At 41.5% G+C, this 22,586-nt stretch overlaps 1 protein-coding gene across 2 annotated transcripts in view; it reads right to left on the reverse strand.

The window, feature by feature from the left end:
- LOC113020914 (Na(+)/H(+) exchange regulatory cofactor NHE-RF2) overlaps positions 1-22,586 on the reverse strand; it is a 37,456-nt gene that overhangs the window by 5,602 nt on the left and 9,268 nt on the right. For both annotated transcript variants that reach the window (XM_026165234.1, XM_026165233.1), the window contains exon 3: positions 3,085-3,306. In XM_026165234.1, the coding sequence (XP_026021019.1) occupies positions 3,085-3,306 (222 nt within the window). The remainder of the gene's footprint in view (positions 1-3,084; positions 3,307-22,586) is intronic.

Genomic DNA, 22,586 nt, shown 5'->3' on the forward strand with positions numbered 1-22,586 from the left:
GAAATTAAAAATAACCTTTTCTCTGCTCTAAATAAGCACACAATACTGGGCGTGTTATTTCTATGCCAATTAACCCTGCTCTTTACTCTGCATATGCATACGTATTCATAATTTCACTCAAGCGCTTTAAATTAGTAAGGTTGAGTACCATTCAACTTCATCTGTATATGAATGTTCATGTCTGTGAGTGTCCCTCGGTTTCTGTCTCCATGGAGAAGGGAGGTGGAGGACAGTCAGTGCCTTCGTTGACCTGCTACAGGATGTTCCCACACTCTCTCTCCAGCCATCTAATTTTCCAGTGAAGCATCAGCGCACTTTATTTTCTAATGATAAGCACGTTGCCAGCACAAACTCGCCTCTTGCTAACTTTGGTGAACAGCAACTCTGCTCTGCTCGTTTAGGTTTGCATAAAGACTGGAGAAAAAGGGCAAAACTCACTTTAAGCATTCCGGAATATCCATGCATTTCCTTAAACTCCAACTAAGGTTGTGGAAGGGCTCGATTGAGAGAGACATGGGTTGTCAGTCTGTGGTAAGGTTAACGCAGAATAGCAGACCCCCCCATTCACGCTGACGCCTACACCCAATTTAGAATCACTAATGAACCCAACATGGATGTCTTTGGGTTGTGGGAGGAAGTCAGAGCATTTGGAGGAAACCCACGCAGGCACTGGAAGAACATACAAACTCCATAAACAAAGGTCCCAGCTGACCAAGAACTTTCTTACTATGAGGCGACAGTGCTAAAAAACTGCACCACCGAATCTGCTCTAATGGCATATTGTGATTTTTATGCTTAGGATTGCCAGTACATTCAAATTAAATATGTGTCATAACTGCTAACTGGCTGATGGGGCTCTCTTCATCTAACTCTTCTACCCATCGTAATACACCACCTTATTTACTTAGGAGGAAGTATATCTGCGAGCTATCAACTGAAACCAGGAGCTACAAAAGCATCAGTATGTTTCGCTAGATTTTAGCTTCGTTTAACTTTTCTATCAGAGCCTGTTGGAGTCCTGTTTGATGTAATGTGCTGCACTCTAGTCTCAACCCTGATATAGAGCCGGAGAGGTCAAAGGTCATGAGAATCGAGGGTGAATGCTGTGTGACTGTGTACACTCCGATGAAGAACGACTTATAATGATGATGATGTTTCAGTAGCGTGGATTTTGGTTAATCTAGGGGAAAGTTCACCAAACATCCGTGAACTTTCTAACCAGTTTCCTCACTCCGGTGGAAATCTGAAATAATTATGTTGTTTTTCTTTTTTGCACATGCATCTTCATTTTCTGCTGCATTCTTTCTTTGCTATCCACCTCACTCAGTCTCTTTCTACATGTTATTGAGGGAGCACGTATACGCTCCGTATTGTTTCGTGTCTCAGCTCAAAGTGATTTATAGCAGATCCTCCTCTCCCCTGAGACCACCCTGCTCTGCCTCACCAGTTTGACACAGTAAAGCTCGAGTTCAGGCTGCAGGTCCTGTTATCCTTAGAAACACAAACGTGTAACGCCCGCCGTTTTAATTACAGCCAGGGTCACATCTGTATTTGATCACATGTGTGAGACTGCTCTCAAATCCTGAAGCCTTTGTTTAAAAATAACAACTAATGAAAAATCTCCATTTTATACCATTTAAAATGGTTTATTGCTGAATTTTGAATGTTTCCAATAAGGTGGCGAATGTCTTGTGTACAAATACTCTAAATCAAATGGATTTTTTCAAATGCAAACATAATGTAAAGTCACCCATCAGCTTCTAGTGATGAGGGAACAGCTACGAAGAAAGTCATGCGAAGTGTTTTGGTATGATTTTCTTACGAAAGAGGCCTTTTGGGGTTCTTATAATCTTCCGTGACGGGAATGCAGTATGCATCACCAGTAATCAACTCATCAGTGCGCGTCTACGTGCTTTAAAATATCCTCACTTGTTTTTCTGGTCTGCTGTGCCCACGCCAAAAAACCTCTCACACAATAATTACTTAATATGTTGTTCTGGAAATTTTGCACCTTGCTTAAGGACACTTCTTTGACCTGCTAAACTTTACTAACTTCACTCATTCAGCATGCAAGTCTATCAATGTCCTAAAAGTATCTGTTTGGGGACTGTGCACAACCTTCAACTTAGGCTATATCCAGTTAACCAATTTCAAAATCTCACATGGTCAGGGATGTTGTCATCATACTGTTCATGTCTGAATAACTTAATTTTACATCACAAACACATACACCTGTAAAAACTGGACTTTCCTACCTTTAAAGAGGAAAAATTTACTGGACAATGTGATTTTTCTGGATTGCACTGAATTGTATATAATATTCAGTGCCGTGTGTAGTGCGTTCCCAAGTCACAAATTACTGTAATCACATTACACTTTTCAGTAACACGTTGTTGTAGTAAATTAAGTAATTACATTACAATAATACTTATGTGTTTTTCTTGTGTTACTTGGTTCTTCAGTCATCTGCATGTTGGGCTTGGAGGAGGTAAATGGTGGAGAGGTCTACAGCTTTTGAGGAATGAAGATTAACTTTATTTTTATTGCACAAAAGGACAAGATGTTGAAATGCAAAGTGAGTCCAGGACAGACAAACTGGATGATGCTACTAACACAGATAGAACCCAGAGTGATGTTAAAGCTGAACGTATGGCAACTCCAAACCAGCAAACCAGGCCCTGAACTTCAACGGGCGTCAGTCGGAGCTGCAGCCTCCATTTCTACCTGTACATCTACAGTAGAATCACCATGACGATCGCTTTGAAGTCTAAAGGGAGGGGCGGCAAAACCACCAACACAAAGAAAAGATTTGCTTTGTGTTTCTGGTTTTTATGGTCATGCATTCAAAACTGAAAGAAAGACTGTGTGTGCATCTTGTTTAGAATAGTTACTTGCGTGGTCTGTGGAACTGGTAACTACTAACTATACAACATTGCATTTCAGGTCATTTATAGAGTAATGTAACAGATTACTTCATATAGTGAGTAATTAAGTAACATTACTGCATTGCTTTCAAGAACAGTTACAAGTAATATGTTGCACTTTACATTTCTGAGTAATATTACAGATACAAAGACTCCACACCTCTATGAGTCTGTCTTGAGGCTGGAGCCCGGCACGGTCTGCAGGTGACCCGGGGTCCAGGGAGCGGATGTACTGTCCGGGCCGCGACCGATCACTGTGAAGGTTGAAGCCGTAGCCCATCTCTGACCGCACCAGGTGGCAGAGACGTGGAGCGAGCTCGGATGGGTTGACCTGGGGCCTCGACTGGCACTCGGGCTGGGTTTGAGCTTCAGCCTGGGCCTCCTGCAAGTGAATGGGAAAAAGATGTTTGTTCGCCTGCTTTGCATAACACACAATACAATTAATCTACACTGTCAGTTAAGGGAAACCCTCAACAGAGAATAGAAAAAGAACTGGTGACTTGACACTTGACACATCACTCATTTTAAAAGGCCATGCTTTGACAAGTTGTGTTGCCTGAGGACATGGCTATTGCAGTAGTGCTGGTACAATCAAATAGTGTGCATGAATATTTGTAACTGTACGCCATTCTTTGTGGCCCTTCTATTACAGATGTGTTAGCAACAACTGTAGGAACTTAATACTGTACTCAACCAGCACAATTCACTTGACATAGTCAGCCACACACACACATTTTAAGCTAATGACTCACAGCCATATTCCTAACAGCCAAACCACATCCATAGCTACAGTTAGAGTCATAATCACAGCTACAGTCACGGAGGCAGCAGTTGGTAATAAGCTGGCAAACTAGTTTGTTAACTTTCAAACTTCAATGACACAGCTAAAGGATCAGACAGTGGTTACAACCAGCAACGGTCTGCTGTATCGTAACGCAGCTTTCTTCATGCAGGAAATACAACATCAGCTATGGCTTTCTTTCTGTGAAGCAACTATCGAACCAATTTGAGGTGATTCGAGCTTTGTTACATGGAGTGTTATCCTGCTGGAAGCAGCCGTCAAAAGATGTGTACACTGTGGTCATAAATGGATGGACACGGTCAGCTATAATGCTCATATAGGCTGTGGTGTTTAACAAATGGACAGTTGGTACTAAGGGGTCCCAAAGTGGGCCAAGAAAATATCCACAACGCTATTACACCACCATCACCAGCGTGAGAATAAATCCATGTTTTCATGTTATTCAGGCCAAACTGGCCCTACTGTCAGAGTGTCACAAAGGAAATTGAAACTTATCAGACCAGGTAACATTTTTTCAATCCTCTATTGTCCAGTTTTGGTGAGTCTGTGTGAACTTTCCTGTTCTTAGCTTCTGGTGTGGACTTCTGCTGCTGTACTTAGTTTTACAGATTTGACCTGCTATTCATTCAAAGATGCTCTTCTGCAAAGCGTGGTTGTTTCTGTTGCCTTGAAGCAGTCTGGCCATAATCCTCTGACCTCTGACATCAACACGGCATTTTTTCCCAGGGCTCCCTGATGCAACCATTGTCTGTAAATGGTCTGTTTTGTGTGGTAAAATCCCAGTTATCAGCAAGTTACTTACTGCAAATTACCTTTCTTCCCCATTCTTAACTTTAGCAGGCCACTGAATTGCTGCCATGTGATTGGCTAATTATTATGCATTTGTGTTAACACACAGTTGAACAGGTGTACCTGAAAAAATGGCTGGTGAGTGTATATACCATAGGAATAGAAATAAAAGTGAAAAAATATAAATTGCCAACAGCTATCAGTTCATGATGTCAGAAAACAATAAAAAGTGTGAACAATAAAACATGTGAGCATCAGAGAGAGAGATGAGATCAATCGCAGCTGATGTTTGGTCTGCAGAGAAGTTACATCACAGCAGTGGTATTTATGTAGGGATATATGTACAGTGGTTCATATGTAAATGTAAAAAAAGATGTAATCCATCAAAGTAACACGCTCCTTTCTGCAGACCATGTGATGATTTTCAGAAGCCGGTAACTAAACACGCTCCACCAACTTCCCTCTCCACTGTGTGAATATTTTATACATAAAAAGTGATGCTTAAATTCAGTGGTAATTTAATCATACTCACCGCGTTACGTTTTGAATAGTTCCGGCTGATTTTTTTGTTGGATAACAATAACCTCCTTTTCATGTACCACCATTCACTCATTTAATAGGATGTCTGATTTTATTATAAGATTTCAATCTGGACTGAAAATGTCCATTTGCAGCAGATCTCTGACTAATAGCCTGGGTGAAGACATTTATAGAACCTGTATAATTGTGCCTTGAGTTCTACAGTGTGATCATGCTGATTTACCCTCCTACACACCCAGGAGAGAAATGTGCTGCGAGAGGGATGGCCAGCTCCATAACCCCTGCTGATATTAGCGTTGAGATAACAGACAGGCTGAGCTGGAGTCCACATAATGTACACACGCTGTGTTCACATGATGTAGCTCCAGCCACATTACGCAACTTGAGAAGCCTTTTGCTTTCGCTGCATATGCAAAAACTAAGATCACGGTCCAGCTTGCGCCGGCTATAAATACATATGGAGCATGTGGGCAGGGTGAGAGAGAAAAGAGACAAAGGTAGTATGGTGTGTTAACAGGAGATGATGGTTGATGACAGCTTCTTCTTTTCTTTTTTTTCCCTATTTTCTAACTCGTCACTCATTTCCATTCAACTTCCTGGACATTAACGCAAACAGCTCCCGAGAACATGAATCTCCACAGCAGTTCTCACCAAGAAAGACCTCAAAAATAACAAAGATGGCAACATATAATTTCAGTTCAGGCGCAGAATTCTTTAGGGCAGCAGTGATCTGGGCAGCTTGCCATTAGATGGAGGGAGAGAGAGAAGAGAAGGGAGTAAGAACTGACAAACAATGGAATAATTCACAGTCCTCTGTTTCCTGGCTGGAGAGGAAGTGCCTGGGTTGGGCAGCTGGGGCGGACTGTCCAAGGGAGAGAAAAAATATTTGCAATATCGAATGCATTACTATCCTGGGATGTAGGCAAAGGGAATTAACAAGAAAATGACAGAACGGAGGAGAGGAGGAAGGCTGAGAGAGAAGTGAATGAGTGAGCGTGCATGTGTGGGAGGGATAGAAAATTAGATGCAGTGAGAGGGCTGGGAAATAAAGTTCAAGAAAAAAGAGAGACAGGCAACTTAAGAATATGCAGAGCTAACACATAAACACAGAGTGCTAAGAGAAATCATGATGACAGAAGTTTCCAGTAAGACACGATGGCGAGGTCTGCAGTGGAACTCCTCTAACATAAACACTGAGAGGAGCACAGCTGGGAGTTATTAGGTCGGGGGAGACGTAAGCGCCTGCCAATCTAACCTCCAACCGCCTCCCAGTGCCTGTCTGCACCCCACTAATCACCCCCTGGGGTCTGTGCCATCTCTTGAACTCCGTGTCCTCAGCATAGTGTGCATTCAGGACACTTTATTTTGGCGCTGTGGGTTTCTTCTGCATAAAACTAAGAGCACAGGTTAGCTGCACGCCTCACTCACGTGTATGTGTGTGTACTCCGCTCCACATCGAGGAAGATTAATTTGGGCAAGAGGAAATTGTAAAGGACGGAGGCGCTGATTTGAAAGATTCGAAGGGTGACAGCCAAAAGGCTCGGAGGGCTTTAAGTTACCACACAACCTTGCCAAAATCGCAGGCAAACAAATTAAATGTAGCCACTGTGTTTGTTTGAACTGTGGGTGCTGAAAACTTGATGGTTTTTGGAGAAAATATTTTGATGAGAGAGAGAAAAATGAGATGTAATGTTCTTATTTTTGTCAGCAAACTAGCTTGTCATCAGGAAAGTTATCAGCATTGGACATTTTGTTTTTCAAAACAGAGGAGGAGAAGCGATAGGAAATGCTGGAAAAAAGCAGAGAGACCATGTAACTACAAGTTCATGGAAAATGACCAGGCTGCTTTTCTATAAGGAATATGGAATATTCCACTCTTACTGCTGTACATTAAACATGACATGCAAACGCATACTGACCCGAGCATCCTGACTGTGACTTCCTGAGACGATTTGCTGTCAAAGGGACGAGTGCCCTCCAAAGGATTGCATTAGTTTCCAGCCACAATGACATTTTGCTGGTCTCAGTAGATGCATGTGTGGGTGAATACCCAAGTCATTTCTTTAACTCTGTAATTGGGATTATTTTGATTGCACTAAAAGTTTGAGGGCTGAACTCTCTTTTGTTTAATGTATGAGATGACATGCCAGAGCTGGTTCACTTTATTTTCTTATTCATATTTTTTCCATTAGCAGCTTTTGCCCAGTTAGTTCCATATTTTGTACAATAGATTTATTTACTGGTGAACAGATTCATTAGCCATCGGTAGCTCAGTTTGTCCTTCGACACAAATTGTGTCACTTGGGAGCCGTCTTAGTAGCTCAAAATGGATAGTGACATATAAACTGCATATACAAAAACACTTGTCAAGTCTAATTAAAAACACTTTAACCTAAAATCTGGTCATTTTATTGCAGGTTATACTTAATGCATGTGCAAGTTATGTAACATACGATGGTTGTCCATGACTTGGCAGGGCTGAGTTTGATTCATGGCTCTCCCATGACTTCCAGCCCATGTTTCCTCAGGCTAGAAAACTGCCACTTTGTGTCTTTGAGACGCCTGCAGTTTAACTATTTGGTGTGTGTCTTCTGGCTTCCTTGACAGACATAGTTGTGTATCATTTGCATAGCAATAAAAATGTATGCATTGCCTGATACTGATGATACTGCCTGGGGGAAGCATAATAATGTAGAGTGAACTGGTCCTAGCACAGAACCTTGTGGAACTCCATAATTAACCTGTGTGTGTAAGGACTCCTCATTTACATGAACAAATTAGAGCTCGTTAGATAGACATGATTCAAACCATTGCAGTGCAGTTGCTTTAATTCTTATGACATGAATCTCTGTAATAAACTATTGCGGTCGACAGTATTGAACACAGCACTGAGGTCTAGCAGGACAAGTGCAGAGACGAGTCCAACGTCAGAGCACTAAATCAGTGGAAGGTCTGAGAAATCAGAGAGAAACGCTGAGTAACTGTAACTTCCTGGATTCTTGCTGCCTGCCTGGCCTCAGCTCCTTGCAGTTAATTGTAATTTTTACATAAGGAGGATTTGTTTTTTTAAAACCTTGGGTTAGATTGAGGCCCCTATGTTAGCAGTCTTCACAAATAAAGCTCTATTTCTCTACCTGAAAGTAGATATTTTTTTTCTCCCCAGAAAATGACTGAAGTCAAGACAAAATTAGCCAAAAAAAGGCAGCACTAAGCTGTGTTCTGGGGTCTTCTCACCATTTCATATGTATATGTGGAAAGCTGTAGATGGTGAGAACAGCTGCAAGACCCAACACAGAACAGAGGATGCATCAGTGATAACAGACACTGTCACTGATACAGCCGGAAAGGTGAAGCTGGGGTGGAGGTGGGTTGCAAAACAGCTTGCAGGTTCACAAGTAACTGTGCAGCTTAAAGCAGCTTAAATATCACGCAAGATATGCGATTTGCCAGAGGGATGCACGGAAGGATATCAGATGAACTATCAGCTCATGTGGGCTTGCAATGAAAGCAACTAATCTGTCTGGATTGTGCATGAGCTTGACTTTATGGCCAGCCTGAACAATGCTACGATTTTAAGGTTAAACCATTATCACTTATATTGGTCTTCACAACACAGGTTATATCGCAAAATGTTATCACTGATCTCCAAAACAGTGTGCACTTTAATGGGAGCAGTTTGAAGTTTGGCAGACTAAGAAAGAAGACACACCAGTTTACATGTTTAACTGGTTTATGTGCACAGATGCTTCTCCATATTTTCCTCCTTGCAGTGACTACTGAAAGTGGCATTGGCAGGTGATGAAACTAGATCGCAGCTTGTTGAATAATTGAGCAGCGGCCTGCTGCGATGGATGGATCATGACCGGTTGTTAACCCTTTCACAGCCAGGGTGTGTGTTTGGGTCATGCCTACGTGTGTGCACTGCTATACCTGCCCTAGATTTCCTACAAAGAAACTTTAGATCCCCTGTGTGTGTGCATCAAGTGGCTTCCGTAGAGATTATTGTAAACTTAATAGCCTCTTTATGAGTCAGTCAGCCCTTTGAACCGTGAGACAAAAGAATGCAGTCTTTCATGCTGAATTTGTATTGCTAAAACAGATGTGGGAAGCTCTAAAATATGACAAGTGTCATGAAATTAAATAATAACGATATTCAGCTTATCATGTTTGTAAAACAAGCACACCCACTATTGTTGATAAATAGGGTGTCTACTGACCAAAGACATTACAATTGCATTTGGAAAAGAAAATTTCCACATGAATCTGTGCAAACCTGTTAGAAACTAACTGCACTGCCAGATGCTGCTAATCAAATGAACTTGATTAACTGATCATCAGCAAATGCGAGCACCTCTTTTAAAGCACAGGCTTTGCAGTTTGCAGGTCTGGAAGATTCAGGGGTGTGTTAATATGATGGCACAATCTTCTTAGGCGTGGACATCCCAACAAATTCACCCCAAGGTGAAACTGTGCAATGCTGAAGGAAACTGCAAAAAAAGAAGCTGTATCTAAGGCTTGTTCCGGAATTTACGTTTCCCAATTTTGCTTTAAGTTATAAAGTTATTTACATATGGCCTAATTATGATCCTTATTGCTTCTTTTAGAGAGGAGCGGTGCTTCAAAGGATAGTTGCAGATTTCTGTCAGAATCTGCAGATTTTACAGTACAAATAAAATGTTCAAATTTCTCCAACGTTGTTTTCCCAACAGTTTCACGGGATGGCCAGGAAGCATTCGTGATGTCTTCTCTGGCGTCTGTCTTGTGTCAGTGACGTAAAAGACTGATTTAATGCAACATGAACATTCAAACAGCAGTCGCTTTCTACAACATCAGATATGTATCGGTACCACATACGAAAGTGACCCAGATCGGATTTGAAAATATCGGATTTGTGCCGTTCACACTGTCATACCATGATCGGATATGGGTCACATAGGGTCAAAAAAGTCGGATTTGATGCGCTTTCGCCTGCAGTGTGAACGTAGCCTAAGACTCTACTGACCTCGACTAGTATGCTACATGTTAAAGTTTATGACAGTTCAAAAAGATAGAAAAAGACTGAACAAGTACAACTTGTTTGGGAAGGCTGGCAGGCAAATGCTTCTTCTTGCTTAAAAAAAACATGGCAGCATGGCTTAGCTTTGCAAAGCTGCATCTGAACAAACCACAACTCTGAAACAATGTCGTTTAGACAGAGCATACCAAAGTGGAGATGTTTGGCTGTAATGCACACCGCCATGTTTGGTGAAAACCAAACACAGCATATCAGCACAAACACCTAATGCCAACTGTCAACCTGGTGGTGGAGGTGTGATGATTTGGGCTTGTTTTGCAGCCAGACAACCTGGGAACCTTTGAGTCACTGATTAAACCATGAACTCCTCTGTGTGCCAAAGCACTGTAGAGTGAAATCAGCCAACTAAAACTGGGCCAATCTTTGGACATGCACCAGGACAATGATCCCAAGTACAGCAGCAGATCTACAGCAGAATGGCTGAAAAAGAAAAGAATCAAGGTGTTGCATGGCCTAGTCAAAGATCAGACCTCAACCTGACTGATATTCGGTTGCAGGATCTAAAGAGAACTGTGAATAAACAATACCTGCAAACCTCAGTGAACTGAAGCAACACTGAATTAAAGAGTGGGCCAAAATTCCTCCACAATGATGTGAGAGAATGATAAAAGTAATACACAAAACAATGACTTCAAGTTACGGCTGCTGAAAGTGGTTCTACAAGGTTTTACAGAACTGCACAGAATCCCGTGAAAACGTTTAATTTTTTAATGACTGCACTTGTGCATCTATCAAATGTCAGTAATGGTTCAAATAAAACTTAACTTTAGAACAAGTTTATGGAAAAAATTGACATTCCGACAAAAAATACAATCTGGAACTAAACTAAATGTGCAGCTTATTTTTTCTTTTCCGTGGCCTTGGTGTAATTTATTTTATGACTTTCCATAACCCGACCAGAGTTCTTTCATGACCTAAAAAACTGTATCCCAGTTTGTTGTTGTTACTCCTCAGCTTGGAAACATTTTCACTGGAGTCGACAGTCTGTTTTCCAGCTGGGCATGCAATGCAGAAAATACCATAAGTGTTCAAAACACAAGAAAGCACCTCTGCTGTAATCATGTAGCAGCTGACCACTTAAAAAAAAGAAAAAGTTTGCATGTTTTCATACATAAGTATCTATGAGATTACATCAAAAAATACTCTAGTATAAGCAGCAATGTGCACAGCACAAGGAAGGAGCTGCTGCTCTTGTTTCCATGCATGCTTGTCCTTCGTCATCTGGGGAGGATCCTCACTTTTTTTTTTTTTTTTTAGCATGGAAAGATTTTTATCAGGGGTGTTTTGGAGACATCAATCATGCAATGAATTTGACACCCGTTGGAGCCGTGGAAAGAAATGCCTGCCTTTGTTTGTTCACTTTACTCGATAATAGCCACAATGATCTTTGTGTGCCACTGAGCATTTAACTATTTATTGTTCATCTTGATCCTGTCCTTGTTTTAATAGGCCTGCAGACATATTTACTTGACAAGTAGGAAAAGCCCCAGAGTTCCTGATAACCCTGTTCTGTTTAACTGCAGAAGTAATTAATTGCATTGTTGTACCGTGACATGGCATAATATGCCTGCGGTGAGAAAAAGAGGCCCTGCTGGGGCAGATAAAGTTTTCTTTAATGAATTGCGTTAGCGGGAAAGAGGTTAGTGGACAGCCATTTAGCTCAGGCTTAGCTTTCACTCTGACCTTTGTGGCCGACACCAAAACCTGCCTGTTTTATACCACGTGTTACAGTCTTGTTGACAATACATGTGTTGCTGAGGTCTTCTTCATTAAACCGAATCATGATTTACACACTTAGTTACATGGGTTAATAAATAAATGACATCATCGCTGAGTGAAATCCCCTCGAGTGGACACTGAAGCCAGAGTTGACCCAAATCTAACTTAAAATAATGTTCCACGACATTACATGCAAACACATGGGACTGATGCCATGGTTGACAAACAGGGACATAGAGACGGCAGAGGAACTAGTGGAGGCAATTCCTTCAATCAGGGCGCCTCAGTAACATGTTAAGTAACCTCACAGGACTAGATACAAGACTAACTATTGTGGACACACAGGTATAGAATCGAATATATATATATATATATATATATATATATATATATATATATATATATATATATTAGGGGTGCAACGATATTCGTATCGATATTGAACCGTTCGATACAGTGCTTTCGGTTCGGTACGCATATGTATCGAACAATACAACATTTGTAATTTATTTTATCAACTTTCCTTCTGACGATGCTGTCTGTGTTGAGCGCTCAGTGAATCTGCGTTCGACTACTCCGCCTAGGCTGCACTGTCGAGCGCAGATCCACTGAGCGCTCAACACAGACAGCATAGTCAGAAGGAAGAGCGCAGGGCAAAGTAGCGAGACAGAAGTTAAGCTCTCCTTGCAAGATGGACCTCCCCCACTCTCATTCAGATCTGGTGTTTGGAATTATTTTGGTTTTCATGTGACGTATGACCCTGAAGGTAAGCGAGTCATGGACTAAAGTAAAACAGTATGTTGGATGTGCCACGCAATGCTTAATTACATGGGTGGGAACTAGTGTGTTAGCGCAGTTAGCTCGTTAACGTGTTTGCCGTCTAGCCCCATGCACGGGGCGATCGGCGGTAGCTCATTAACGGAGATTTGCCGTGTTGTGGCGTTAAGGTCATTTCAACAAGATTAACCTGAAAGCACAAGTGGGAACACAACGAATATGACTGCACATTTACGCCGACATCATCCTAGTGCAAAGACAAAAACAACAAGCATGCTACTAACTTTAGCCGAGTCATTTAGACCGCTGTTAGCACATGATTCTCCTTATGCTGCTGAGAATATAGCCCAGAAGAAGCGGATAGTATAGCTTTTATTTTGGAAAGAGCCATTTCTCTGTCATAAACTCTCTTTTCCAAAGATGAGTGATTCCTCAATCAGATACAGGGCTCGCAAAATCGCTAGCCCGACGTCCTGGGGCTAGCGATTTTTTCAGTCGGGCTACCAAAATCTATCTCTTCCCTGCCCGTCGGGCTATTGTAGGAAGGAAAAATATATGTCAATGCTTTTGCATTCTTTCAGAAATGTAGCTGGGTAATTATGTCATTGGCATCGGTGAGCCACTGTCAATATGTGACATATTTAAATCGCGTTTGAATTTGCGCTTGTTTTTTGCTTTCACTTTGCAATCGTGCGAACTGTGTATAGAGAGCGACAGCACTGATCTGTGAGTGATGATAATTTGTGCACCAATTCCTCTGACATCGTCTTATTAATCGTTAGCTTACTATGCAAACATGACAAGTGAAATCTCCCGCAGCAAGCTTAAACATGTGAGAGGTTGATCGCGCAGAGAATCGCTGAGCTTATGTGAGTCCGTGTGTAAAAGCATTTCAGTTCTGCTGAGCCAAATAAGACAGGTCAGGGTGAAGAAGTGACAGCCAAAGAAAAGCTTACCACAAAACGGAGAAGTTATGACAAATCAGACTATAAGGCAAAAAGAAAGTGCAGCTTTATGGTTTCATGGACAAAAGAATTTCTGTGGCTGCAATATGACGAGCTAAATAACCAGGGCTGCACATAAGTGGTCCGCAGGTGCGCATTCGCTGTCAAAATAAAAAACACGCACAAGGGTTAGGGTTAAATTTAAAAACTGTACTTTTGAGTTAAAATATATATTTATAATTTTAATAAATGACAAATTAAAAATGCATGAACATTTTTTTGTATCGAAAAAATATCGAACCGTGACACCAAAGTATCGAACTGAACCGAACCGTGAATTTTGTGTATCGTTGCACCCCTAATATATATGTATATATATGTATATGCCTGTCATGGAAGGACAGGCCCCTGCACGGTATGTACCACCGGCAGATAGAGGAGGTGGCTGATATCCAGAAATCCTACCAGTGGCTGGACAAAGCTGGACTGAAAGACAGCACAGAGGCACTAATCATGGCAGCACAAGAACAAGCTCTGAGCACAAGATCCATAGAGGCTGGGGTCTATCACACCAGGCAAGACCCCAGGTGCAGGCTGTGTAAAGATGCCCCAGAGACAATCCAGCACATAACAGCAGGGTGCAAGATGCTAGCAGGCAAGGCATACATGGAACGCCATAACCAAGTGACCGGCATAGTAAATGGCCTGTAAATGGCCTGTATTTATATAGCGCTTTACTAGTCCCTAAGGACCCCAAAGCGCTTTACATATCCAGTCATCCACACATTCACACACTGGTGATGGCAAGCTACATTGTAGCCACAGCCACCCTGGGGCGCACTGACAGAGGCGAGGCTGCCGGACACTGGCGCCACCGGGCCCTCTGACCACCACCAGTAGGCAACGGGTGAAGTGTCTTGCCCAAGGACACAACGACCGAGACTGTCCAAGCCGGGGCTCGAAACGGCAACCTTCCGATTACAAGGCGAACTCCCAACTCTTGAGCCACGATCGCCCTTCCCTCTCTTTGTTACCATCCGACTACACTTCTCCAGTCCGAACGACATTCCAATGTCATTGCTGTATAGCCTGGTAGTGTGGATCAGTGAATCGATGTCTCGTTCACGCTTGGCATACAGCTTGATGTCATCCATGTACAGGAGGTGGCTGACAACTGCTCCGTTCCGTAGTCGGTATCCGTAGCCAGCCTTGTTAATGATCTCACTGAGGGGGTTCAGGCCTATGCCTGAATATATATATATATATATAAGGGGTGCAACGATACACAAAATTCACGGTTCGGTTCGGTTCGATACTTTGGTGTCATGGTTCGATATTTTTTCGATACAAAAAAATGTTCATGCATTTTTAATTTGTCATTTATTAAAATTATAAATATATATTTTAACTCAAAAGTACAGTTTTTAAATTTAACCCTAACCCTTGTGCGTGTTTTTTATTTTGACAGCGAATGCGCACCTGCGGACCACTTATGTGCAGCCCTGGTTATTTAGCTCGTCATATTGCAGCCACAGAAATTCTTTTGTCCATGAAACCATAAAGCTGCACTTTCTTTTTGCCTTATAGTCTGATTTGTCATAACTTCTCCGTTTTGTGGTAAGCTTTTCTTTGGCTGTCACTTCTTCACCCCGACCTGTCTTATTTGGCTCAGCAGAACTGAAATGCTTTTACACACGCACTCACATAAGCTCAGCGATTCTCTGCGCGATCAGCCTCTCACATGTTTAAGCTTGCTGCGGGAGATTTCACTTGTCATGTTTGCATAGTAAGCTAACGATTAATAAGACCATGTCAGAGGAATTGGTGCACAAATTATCATCACTCACAGATCAGTGCTGTCGCTCTCTATACACAGTTCGCACGATTGCAAAGTGAAAGCAAAAAAACAAGCGCAAATTCAAACGCGACTTCAATATGTCACATATTGACAGTGGCTCACCGATGCCAATGACATAATTACCCAGCTACATTTCTGAAAGAATGCAAAAGCATTGACATATATTTTTCCTACAATAGCCCGACGGGCAGGGAAGAGATAGATTTTGGTAACCCGACTGAAAAAATCGCTAGCTCCAGGACGTCGGGCTAGCGATATTGCAAGCCCTGTATCTGATTGAGGAATCACTCATCTTTGGAAAAGAGAGTTTATTACAGAGAAATGGCTCTTTCCAAAATAAAAGCTATACTATCCGCTTCTTCTGGGCTATATTCTCAGCAGCATAAGGAGAATCATGTGCTAACAGCTGTCTAAATGACTCGGCTAAAGTTAGTAGCATGCTTGCTTTTTTTTGTCTGCTTCCACTTGTCTTTGCACTAGGATGATGTCGGCGTAAATGTGCAGTCATATTCGTTGTGTTCCCACTAGTGCTTTCAGGTTAATCTCGTTGAAATGACCTTAACGCCACAACACGGCAAATCTCCGTTAATGAGCTACCGCCGATCGCCCCGTGCATGGGGCTAGACGGCCAACACGTTAACGAGCTAACTGCGCTAACACACTAGTTCACACCCATGTAATTGAGCATTGCATGGCACATCCAACATACTGTTTTACTTTAGTGCATGACTCGCTTACCTTCAGGGTCATACGTCACATGAAAACCAAAATAATTCCAAACGCCAGATCTGAATGAGGGTGGGGGAGGTCCATGTTGCAAGGAGAGCTTAACTTCTGTCTCGCTAGCTTGCCCTGCGCTCTTCCTTCTGACTATGCTGTCTGTGTTGAGCGCTCAGTGGATCTGCGCTCGACAGTGCAGCCTAGGCGGAGTAGTCGAACACAGATTCACTGAGCGCTCAACACAGACAGCATCGTCAGAAGGAAAATTGATAAAATAAATTACAAATGTTGTATTGTTCGATACATATGCGTACCGAACCGAAAGCACTGTATCGAACGGTTCAATATCGATACAAATATCGTTGCACCCCTAATGAATAAATAAATAAATAAATAAATAAATAAATAAATATATATATATATATATATATATATATATATATACATACATATATATATATATATATATATATATGTATAATGTGAAAACACGGCTTCACATCTGAGAGTGTAAAGGAAAGACTTGAAATCTTCAGAAACCCATCTGAGGATAGTTTAATGGGACTTTACCAAATTAAGAAAATTGCTGTGTCTCTGACTTGCAGACCACAACGACTCTGCCTTCAAATTGTGTGTGTGTGTATATATATGTGTGTGTGTGCCCTACGTGCAGCTGCTTCAAGTGTTGCTCAAGCAGAGAGGGAAAGAGCAACTCAGGCCAGTTTACAGTGGGTGAGAAAGACAGGAGTGAGGAGGGGAATGAGAGAAAAGAGAATTGAAGGCCAACTGAAGGGAAGCAGAGGCAGGGTTTGTGGCTTGTAAAAATGAAACTGGAGGAAAGTGGGTTAGAAAAATAAGCAACAGAAGAGAGCACTGGTCAAAGAGATGATGCACAGGACATCGAGGGCAGGGAGAAAGGCAGCGCTAGAGACAGAGAGAAAAGAGAAAGAGTGAAGACTGGCCAGAGATTTAAATAGCTGATGGGTTTTCCTGCTGATTTTGGTGTTGTTATTGTGTAACAGCAGCGGAAGTGTTTGGTTTGTGTGTCCAGTGCTGCTTTACCAGGACAGAGCTGCTTAGATCTGTTTACAAAATCCTTTGCTCAGCTTCACTGCATGTGTGTGTGTGTGTGTGTGTGTGTGTGTGTGTGTAGGTGAGTAATACGTGCAGCACCTGCTCTTTAAGTGTTTCCTGAGAACATAACTCCTGACTCCCGAGCAGCGTGATTAGACTGGAAAATTGTAACCTGGAAAAACTGCATCAGTCATAGATGAAGTTTTCCACAGGCTTTATCATCGGTGACTGCTTGGACTCTTTGGAGGAATTTTGGGGAGATGAATACTAACTGTTAAAGGTTCATATTTTTTAACACTAATTGTTTAAACCATCCTGAGAATACAGTGGGAAGATTAATAACACTCTCTTATCAGAACAGCAGATATGAGGAAAGCCAGTAAGTCTGCATACCACCAAATTAAAGCTAGGAAAAGGACACACTTTATATTATTTATTGTCACCGTGTCCAATAATCAGGAAAAAACTTTGTTTGCTATTTCTCTGGAGGTTATGCTCTGCGTTATTTCTTGGCTTTGAGAAATTAATAGTTTCCCCTCGTTGTTTGTCTGCTGGCCAAGAAAGACAAAGAAAAGTTAACATGCTAATTAGTGGTGATGGTAGGCAAGTAGAGATGGGAACCAAGAACCTTGAAGTTCCAGTAGAGAACTGGTTCCCAGCAGTCCAGTTCCTTGAAATTGTCAGTCTGTTTTACTATTGATTTCACCTATTAGTTCTGCTTGCACTTGCACTACATATTCAGTTGATTTCAGCTCCCGTGTTGCAGGAGGACGATAGTGGCCGGTCTGCAGAGTGGATATGGACATAACTTTTATTTTTATTGCACAAAAGGATGACAGCGTGATGCTAAAGTGGAAACTGCATCCAGAACATAAACAACTGCATTATGCCGCTAAAACAACTTCAGCTCTTTGCATTCACCTGCACAGACAGCATGCTAATTTAGATAACATGCTAACTCTAAGCTAGCCGAGAACCCAGAGCGATGCTAAAGCTATTGCTGTTCTAACAATGCTAAGCTATGCTGGCTGGCTGCTGGTTCCACATTTACTAGCATGAGAGTGGTCTCGAGCTCCTCAGCAAGAAAGCAACAACTATTTAAAAAACAGAACTTCATTTCAGGGACAACAACAGCATACATGCTAAACAAAATCACGAGTTATAATTTTAAAAAGCCACAGCTGATGACTCCACATGCCTGCTGTCACATGGCTGCACAGTCAGAATTTCATGTCAAATGTAAGTCATTAGCACAAATGAATTCAGGCTCTAAATGACCATTTGAAATTCATGAACTCGCATGCACCCACACATGACTTCCATCTGACTGAGACTCTGTGATTGTGTCTGGTTTCCACTGGTAACAGCTCCTTCTAAGTATCTGTAGGGCTTGAGAGGTTACAGTAGTGCTTTCATTTAACGATCTTTAAATATGTACTGCAGTGATTTATTACTTTTTCCATAAAAAATGTATTCACTCCCTAGAATTCAAGCTATGAGTACAACAGATGAATAGAAAAGCATTTATTAGCCTGGAATTACACCGCAATGCAGAAAAAAACACTTACATATGAGCTTCCTGTGATTTTTTTTTGTCATGCTGACTTAAATAGGTGATTAAGCAAGCATGGATGCTGATATCTGTTGTCATTTAACACCTGCTGAAGATGCCTGCAGTTCAACTGTCAGACTGAAGCTGTAATTAGGTGCAAAACTCCTGTGAGTGCTAACATATTGTGCAGTAATTTTGTAGTTGGGGGCCTTTGCTGTCACCAAGCCCAGACGAGAGCATGATGGATATGAAGGCACTCAGCTTGACTCTTCTTAATAAGCACAGAAATAGCTTTGATGCAGAGGCAATTAAACAACCCTCTGAAATGTCATTGCAGGCTGGAAAAAAGGCAAACTACCAAAACATTTGACAAGAAATACAGTTCTCTGACAACCTTACAGAGTTTTAGAAAGCTACTGAAATAATAACATTATTATATTATATATTATATCAGACTGTTGCATATTATTCTTTTGTAATGCTGATCTAAATCAGATCAAATTAATGTAAATTTCTCTTTTGACGGGCATAAAATAGCATTTTATTTGCTGCATATCTCCGCACGGCATGCAGTGTGTGCTTAAAGAAACTGGGGAAAAGAACAAGTGGAATGTTTACAGAGCTACCTACAGCAGATGAACAGTATCTGGAAGTCATGTTCTTTAAAAATAGGAAAAAATCTCAGCCGTCAGCTGATCCATCTGCTGTTCACTAAAGCCTCATCAGAAACTGTCTCAGTGGAAGGTTGGCTCTCAAGAAACCATTTTTAAGGAAGGGAAACAGGGAGAGAAAGCTGAAGTATGTCAAATTACACAAGAGCTGGACTGAAAATTAGTGGCAACAGGTCTGATGGAGCCATGAATCCAAATCTAAAATGCACAAAGACTGTGCTGAATAAAGGTATTCACACCATATATTGACTTTCAAGCTTGTTAGAATTGTACAGACTCCATTTTTGCCCTAAATGTTGTATTTCCAAGTACGTTTGCACATGTTTCAATAAATCACTGCACCTTTTTTCCCATTTCCTGAGGAAATGATAACAAACTGAGTGGTGGCTCAAGACTTTTGCACAGCACTGTATGTGATGGGCCGGCTGTGTTTCCTGATGTTGTGATTTCATTGGAAACAAATGTGACCTTCGGAGCAAATCATCCATGAGAGCCGCTGTATGTAGCTGATGGGATTCTCACTGCCCGATTTCACTACAGAAGGAAAAACATCAAACACACTGACTGTCCAAAAGGATTTTCCAGAGAGCAGACTCTTTGCCTCAGTGATTTCAGCGTCCTGAATCCTAACAGTGATCTGTCGTTGTTTCATTTTCACAGTCATGCATGAGGTTAGTGAAACTATGCAAAGCCAGAAAGCACAACAGGTGGTTTAAGCCCCCCTTACAGAGTTTCGCTATCTCTCACTATCTTTCTTCACCTCATTCTTCCTTAATCTCCTGTTTGCTTTGCATTTCACCCTCCATGCCATGATAACTTATGCCAGCTTTCTGCTCAAGTATCACATCCAGCATGAAGAAACTGGCAGAAAAACAAAAAGCTTGCTTCTACATACATTTAAATGCCATTTCAAATTATGGGCCAATGTTGACGCATTTGGTGGTAATGTGATGATGTATGTGTTAGAAAGAGGCAGCGATGTTTTAAAGGTTGGGGCAGTTATTTTCTCTACCCTCTGGTTGTTTTCCCACCTTCAAATTCATGTAAAAAATTCTCTCCATTTTGTGTTTTTGCTGTGTGATGGGACGGCCGTGAGTGATGTAACGTTTGGATGAGTGCGTCCACACCCCTGTTATCAGTGCGTGGCAGATATCCCTCAACTCTCAGAGGTGACGGTTGTGGTTTTGCGTGTGTTTTTCACAGTGTCCAAGAAACCGTTTGAATGAGCAGAGCTTAAACAAGTAGTTTATCTATTGATTACAAAATAGAACGTTTATCAGTTTAAGTCATTTTCAAGCAAAAAAGTAACAAAAATTCTTTGAAATTGAATTCGTGATTTAATTTAACATTTTATGTGTATTTTATTTTTAAACAAAACAAGACATTCGACCAGGTTTTAGATAATTATCAGTCATCCAAAAATAGAAAGAAGTTCTACAAGTTACCGACCTATATATGTGCATGTATTACAACAGTCATATCATGGAGATACAAGCATGATCCGTGCTGGATGCCTCAACACAGACTTTGAACATGGCGTGGTTGTTGGTATGGCACGGGCTAATCTGGGTGTTTCAGAAACTGCTGACCTACTGGGATTTTTCTCCACAACCATCTCTAGGGTTTACAGAGAACACACAACAAATTGAAGCAGATGGGGTAGAGTAGCAGAAGACCACACCGGATGCCACTCCTGTCAGCTAAGAACAGGAAACAGAGGATACAGTTCACATGGGCTCACCAAAAGGGGACAATAGACGATTGGAAAAAACATTGCTTGGTCTGATGAATCTCAATTTCTCCTGTGATATTCTGATATTAACATAGGCTTGACCTCACCTCACATGCAGGTGAGGTCAAGCCTCCTCCTCTTGTTTGTCACTACTCAAGCATCCTTAGAATTCCCAGTTGATCCATAAGGAAGCAAAACCTCTCTCCCATTACTTGACTCCCACAGACAGAGCAAAAGATGGCTTCAATTAAACAGGTCTGAGATGTGTAAGCTGAGTAAAACAGAGCAAGGCCAGTGGGACGTCAGATGTGTTTTTCAAAGTGTGTGTGTGTGACCTCTGTGAGGATCGATGTATGGGAATAGATGCTGGCCTGCAGCTGTGAGTGTAGCAGATATAAAGAGGAGTGTTTCAGGGAAGCAGCAGAGATGTGACAGCAAGTCTGCATCAAACAAAAAGCTCTCTTTACTACTTTCAAGGACTTCTCACTCAACAGAATAATTTCTTGCTGCTTGCTTTTTGAGTTCTCTGTATGTTACAATGTTTCTGTCTCTTTCTCTCATATTTTTTGCCAGCACTTTGCGTGGGCAGTGCACTGTTCGATCCTCACCCTGGCTGCGGCCGACCTACTGTACATTCCAACATCCAACAACTGACATTTAAAAGATGACATTAAGAAAACTGAGACAGAGAAGCAGAACAGAGTGTTCATTACCCAAACAGAAAAGATTTATCTGTGAGAGAACTCAAAATCGCAAATTAAATATCAGAGTTAATGGTTTCAGGAAAAGCTTTTGGATGCTAGTCCCCGATGATTCAAAGATGGCATCGGATCACAGGTCTGTTTTTAACATTCAGGCCAGTAAGGGCTACACAAAAGTAGTACAATCTATAAATAAAGCTGAGGATTTGGGTCAAGCATCTTAATTGCCACAGATATGATTTTTAGATAGCAAGAGTTCAGTTCTTTCATAATCCATCCACGTATGGCTTTGGTAATTTGTTAAGTCATTAAAAAGAGCTACAAAGTGCTCCACAGAGAAAAGGCACAATATATTAAAAAACACATGGGAATCAGTTAATGCAGATACTTTATATAAACAATATTTTGTTTTAGTGGAGACTTCAAGGAAGTTGCTGAATAGGAAAAACAGATGTTGGACAGATTTAAACTTGTAGAAAAGGGACAACAAGCAGAGATTTGCTGCAGGATCTGAAGTTCAGTTAGCCACATACCGCATCAAGAGCTCACCATCAGTGACCTTAATATAGTGCTGAAATCAGGCCATGAAGTGGTTTCAATATTGTTCTAAAATAAACTGAAACCAATGAAAAAAAGAAAAAAACCCCACATAAGATATATATTACTAACTTTATGAGCCATGAAGGCCAGAGACCAAAAGCTCTGCCCC

The sequence above is a fragment of the Astatotilapia calliptera genome, chromosome 4, assembly GCF_900246225.1.
Source record: "Astatotilapia calliptera chromosome 4, fAstCal1.2, whole genome shotgun sequence".
In the NCBI taxonomy this organism is placed as follows: domain Eukaryota; kingdom Metazoa; phylum Chordata; class Actinopteri; order Cichliformes; family Cichlidae; genus Astatotilapia; species Astatotilapia calliptera.